Source organism: Ananas comosus, unplaced genomic scaffold (assembly GCF_001540865.1).
Source record: "Ananas comosus cultivar F153 unplaced genomic scaffold, ASM154086v1, whole genome shotgun sequence".
In the NCBI taxonomy this organism is placed as follows: domain Eukaryota; kingdom Viridiplantae; phylum Streptophyta; class Magnoliopsida; order Poales; family Bromeliaceae; genus Ananas; species Ananas comosus.
Window position 1 is genome coordinate 46,704 of NW_017893347.1, and position 4,637 is coordinate 51,340.

A 4,637-nucleotide genomic window follows, 5' to 3' on the forward strand; every position below is an offset into this window, starting at 1 on the left:
TATATATATATATATATATATATATATATATTTATTTATTTATTTATTATGTTATAATTATATATAATAATATATGTTATGTACTTTAATTATATTAATATAGAGTTTATATTATTGAGCATATTAGTTGGCGTACAAAACTAAATCAGCAAAATCTTACACTAATTACTCTCTCTTCCTCTCTTTCACTTGCTCGCATATTCCTTTTTTAAATTTTATAGGGAAAACTTCAAAACCCCCCGTGGTTTCGCACTTTCTCACTTTAGTACCATGTGGTTTAAGGTGTATCAATTTAGTGCCCTATAGTTTTATTTTTCTCTTTTTATTATCAATTTTACTATTTTTTTTCTTAAGTCAGTGACAAAATAAATTAAAAGGTACTAAAGTGAATATTCGATAAACCTAAGTAGGTATCTGAAGTTTTTTGTATATAATTTAACAAAATATTACCGAAAAAACTACCGAAAAAATAAAAATGAAACAACAGGGTACAAAATTGATACACTTTAAACTACATGGTACTAAAGTGAGAAAGTGTGAAACCATAGGGAAGGTTTTTGAAATTTTTCTACTTTATATTTTGAAATATTAGACAAATTTTATATTAAATTTTAGATAATATTTTATAAAAAATTAAACTATAAATTTTATGATATTAAGAATTTCAAGCAGTTCGTTTAGGGCTCGAGCTCGCTCGACTCGAAGTTAGGCTCGTTTCTGCCCCGTAAACGCAACTCTCGAACCGCTTGCATTCATTTGATCAATAAAACACACGGATAACGATTGGCGCCAGTCTCGCTGAGACGATCACCCCTACCTTATCGGAAATCATTACCTTCCATGAAAAGAAGATCTGAATTCGACTGAAAAAAAAAAAAAAAAATTGGAATAAAAAAAAAAAACAGGAGCAGATGGCGTTCGCTGCCGGGGTCCCGCCCTCCGCCGTCCGAACCACCACCACCGCGACGCCTGCCGTCCCCCGCCACCGCCGCCCCAACCTCCATCCCTTCCTTAGCCCTCTCCCCGCCTGCCGCCGCTCGGTCTCCACCCGCGCTCCGGCCCTCCCCTCGGCGGCGGACATCTCCGCCCTCGACGCCCCCGCGGCCCTCGCCGCGGCCTCCGTGGCAGCCGCCGCCGCCGCCGCGCTCTCCCTTTCCGACCCCGAGCGGCGGCGCCAGCGCCAGGCCGCGGAGGTGGGCGGCGGCGACAAGGAGGTGGTCCGCGACTACTTCAACACGACCGGGTTTGAGCGGTGGCGCAAGATCTACGGCTCCTCCACGGAGGGCGTGAACCGCGTCCAGCTCGATATCCGCCTCGGCCACTCCCAGACGGTCGCCGCCGCCCTCCGCATGCTCCGCGACGCCGGCCCCCTCGCCGGCAGCACCGTCTGCGACGCCGGCTGCGGCGTGGGCTCCCTCTCCATCCCGCTCGCCTGCGAGGGCGCCCTGGTCTCCGCGTCCGACATCTCCGCCGCTATGGTCGCCGAGGCGCAGCGCCAGGCCGAGGAGGCCCTCCTGGCCCAGCACTCCCCCGACGACAGCCCTTTCCGAATGCCCGACTTCCATGTCAAAGATCTGGAAAGCATCGGCGGAAGGTACGACACCGTGGTGTGCCTGGACGTGCTGATACACTACCCCCAGGACAAGGCGGAGGCGATGATCGGCCACCTCGCCTCCCTCGCGGAGAAGCGCCTGCTGCTCAGCTTCGCGCCCAAGACGCTGTACTACGACCTGTTGAAGAGAATCGGGGAGCTGTTCCCCGGCCCCTCCAAGGCCACGCGGGCATACCTGCACGCCGAGCGCGACGTGGAGCGCGCGCTTAACAAGTTCGGCTGGCGGGTGCGGAATAGGGGTTTCGTCTCTACGCAGTTCTACTTCGCCAAGCTCGTCGAGGCTGTGCCCGCAGGGTCGGCGTGAGAGGGAGGAGGCAAGTAACTGCCTTGTAAACTGGGTTGCGAGGAGAGGTATGTGTTGTGTTCGATTTCTGAGATTCTATTCCTCCTTTTCTGAGATTTGTGTTCGATTCTACGACCCGTTGAGGAGGCAAGTAATTTCTATTTGCAAATATTCCTAAGGTTGGTTGAGGTCCTGTTTGTCCCTTTTGATGCCAAATATGTCTGTCTCTTGATCGGCCCTTGCTTAGTCCTTGATTCACTTCCTCTGTCTGTAATGCTTTTAGATGTGTAATCCGGTCCGGTGATCGTGTCTCTAACTTCATTACTTCACGCTGGGACGTGGAAATTGGAAGCGTTGTCAAAATGTGCTGTTAAACACTTGGAGCTCTGTTTTGCCTTGTAGATTTAGTTTTCTAAAATTCGTTAGCTTCTACTTCGCTGAAATTTATTCTTTGGCATATATCGAGTGCATTAAAACCCTGTGCCAGGAAGTTGTGCAGGGAGGTCATGCGATTTATCAGTCGGAGGTTTGAAACCTCATTGTAGTAACATCAGTAACTTATCCACTCTTTGCTGCCGTTGTGTCGCAAAACTCTCTAGGAAGACGTGACTTGGCAAAAGAAAAAAAGAAAAGAAAGACCAATAGGAGGTGTTATTATTGTTCAAAGTGATTCCATTGTGGTGATTGAATGATACCGTGAGATTGATAAATCAGAAATTGAGAATCCGTTAGTACGCAAGGAACCTTCTCGCATGGATGGTTGCCGTCTTGAACTAACTGAAACAAACAGACTTACATTGACAAAAATAACTATATTATATATTTTCCTTGTAGTTACTTTAACCTCTTTGGAAGTTGAAACAAGTTATCTAGTGGTGACGTGTAATATGGAGATTTCTCTTTTAATTACAATGTGGAAATTTGGCTGTAGCTAGACCTTAGTAATTTCGATTGTTTTCAGCACAGTATGTGCTACCTATGAGATGATGATTTATCATTCTGCCATTAAATTGATTTAAATATGGTGTGTCATGTTGTTTTATACATCTTTCCGCATTCCCTGTTAACCAACTACCAATTGCCCTGAGTAAACAAATTATATCACTTAAGCAATATGTGATAAATCACCTATCAGGTGGAATGTGTTGCATTGAATGCCAAAGGCAGCTACTAAGGAGTACTTCGATAAGTCCCAGCCGGCACTAACTTATAATTGGATCAGAAGGAAAAGTTTGAAGCAGTAGGAGTTTGTGTCAACTCTGAGAAAGCTTTTGATAGGGTCATCTGGGCGTTTCCTCAGGAAAATTTTGCTGTGGTTAGGATTTGATTGGAAGTGGTGTGAGTAGATCGAGCAATGTACCTTCTAATTGTGGAGAGCCTCTTCCTCCTACCTGTGGAGAGCCTTGCAAGGATGATGAAATCTGCTGCTCAAATAATTTTATAAAGGGGTTTGGCTCGTCTGGCGAGAGTAAAGTGGCTCTTATACAATATATATGCAGAGATATACTCTTTTCTACTCTTGAGGAATTTACAATTTATGTGGCTTTTCTTCGACTGGGCGTCAGGATTAAAAATCTATGAGGAGAAGTCTGTTTTATATGGATAGCAAAGCACTTAAGATGAGAGACTAGCCAGCATCTTGTCCTGCAAAATTAGATCATTTTCACCTTGCTACTTGGCTCTACCTCTTTCGGATAAGAAACTCAAGAGGCAGCATTATGGACGATAATTAATAAGATTGAGAGAAGAATAGCTGGATGGCAACCTAAACTCTTATCGCAGAGGGGGAGGATGGTTCTAGTTAACTCAGTCATTTCCAACCTACCTCTGATGCAGGGGAAAAGTTTTAGAAATCAAAATCTCATGTTAAAAGCAAAATCTTATAAATTTGAAACTCTCTATGGCAACTATATGCTTTGTCACGGCGAGACTTAAACACAGATGCGTAAAAATAATTTATGAATAATGAAAATCATAAACTGCGCAATAAAATCCAGATAAAAAGATTGAATTTAAAATAGAGAACGAGATGGAAAGTTGTACCGTCAAAAAATCCGCAGTCGAATTAGAAATCGCAAGCGGTGAACGAAAGTCGCCAAATTCCTAAAGATTTCTTCAACGCTCTTTTTCTACCGGAGTACCATCATGCATCGGTTGAAAGCGCGATCTCCAAGAGGTTGATATTAGGGCCGAGGTGAGTGTACGATCGGAAGATGAGAACGACGGCTAGGGCAAACGGGGTCCGTAAACGTCTTTCTCTTTTTTTTTTCCTTTGACGTCTCTTTTTTTTTTCTTTCTTTGACATTTTTTTTTTCTTTCTTTTTTTTTTTNTTTTTTTTTTTTTTTTTTTTTTTGTTGAAAGACGTACGACGGAACTAAGGAATAAGAATCTTAATGGACCGCATTTTCGCGGGTTTGAAACCCATTAACAAAAGGATCCAATAAACTTCTTTTTCTCGTTTCTTGCTCAAACAACGCCAGAATTTCGCAAACAGATAGTCGATTCGAAGAGAAATAAAAAACGGATAGAATAAGGGACTCACTCCCTACGGACTCACTCCGGTCGATGCGAATTCGCGAAGGAAAACATCAGAGAACCTTTTCTCGAAGAGTGGAATTTCATAATAATTAATGTCTGTCTCATACAGATGGTCGGGGTCAATTTATAAAATTTTCTACTAACAACTTGAAACAAACTAATAACCAACTGATAACCGTTCTTATCTAAAATACCAATATTCA

General features: G+C 43.4%; 1 protein-coding gene across 1 annotated transcript; it reads left to right on the forward strand.

The window, feature by feature from the left end:
• Window positions 1-708: 708 nt before the first annotated feature.
• On the forward strand, window positions 709-2,313 carry LOC109705737 (magnesium protoporphyrin IX methyltransferase, chloroplastic). The gene has a single exon (XM_020226514.1). The coding sequence runs from the start codon at window positions 912-914 to the stop codon at window positions 1,914-1,916; it is 1,005 nt and encodes a 334-aa protein (XP_020082103.1). The 5' UTR covers window positions 709-911; the 3' UTR covers window positions 1,917-2,313.
• Window positions 2,314-4,637: the final 2,324 nt, after the last annotated feature.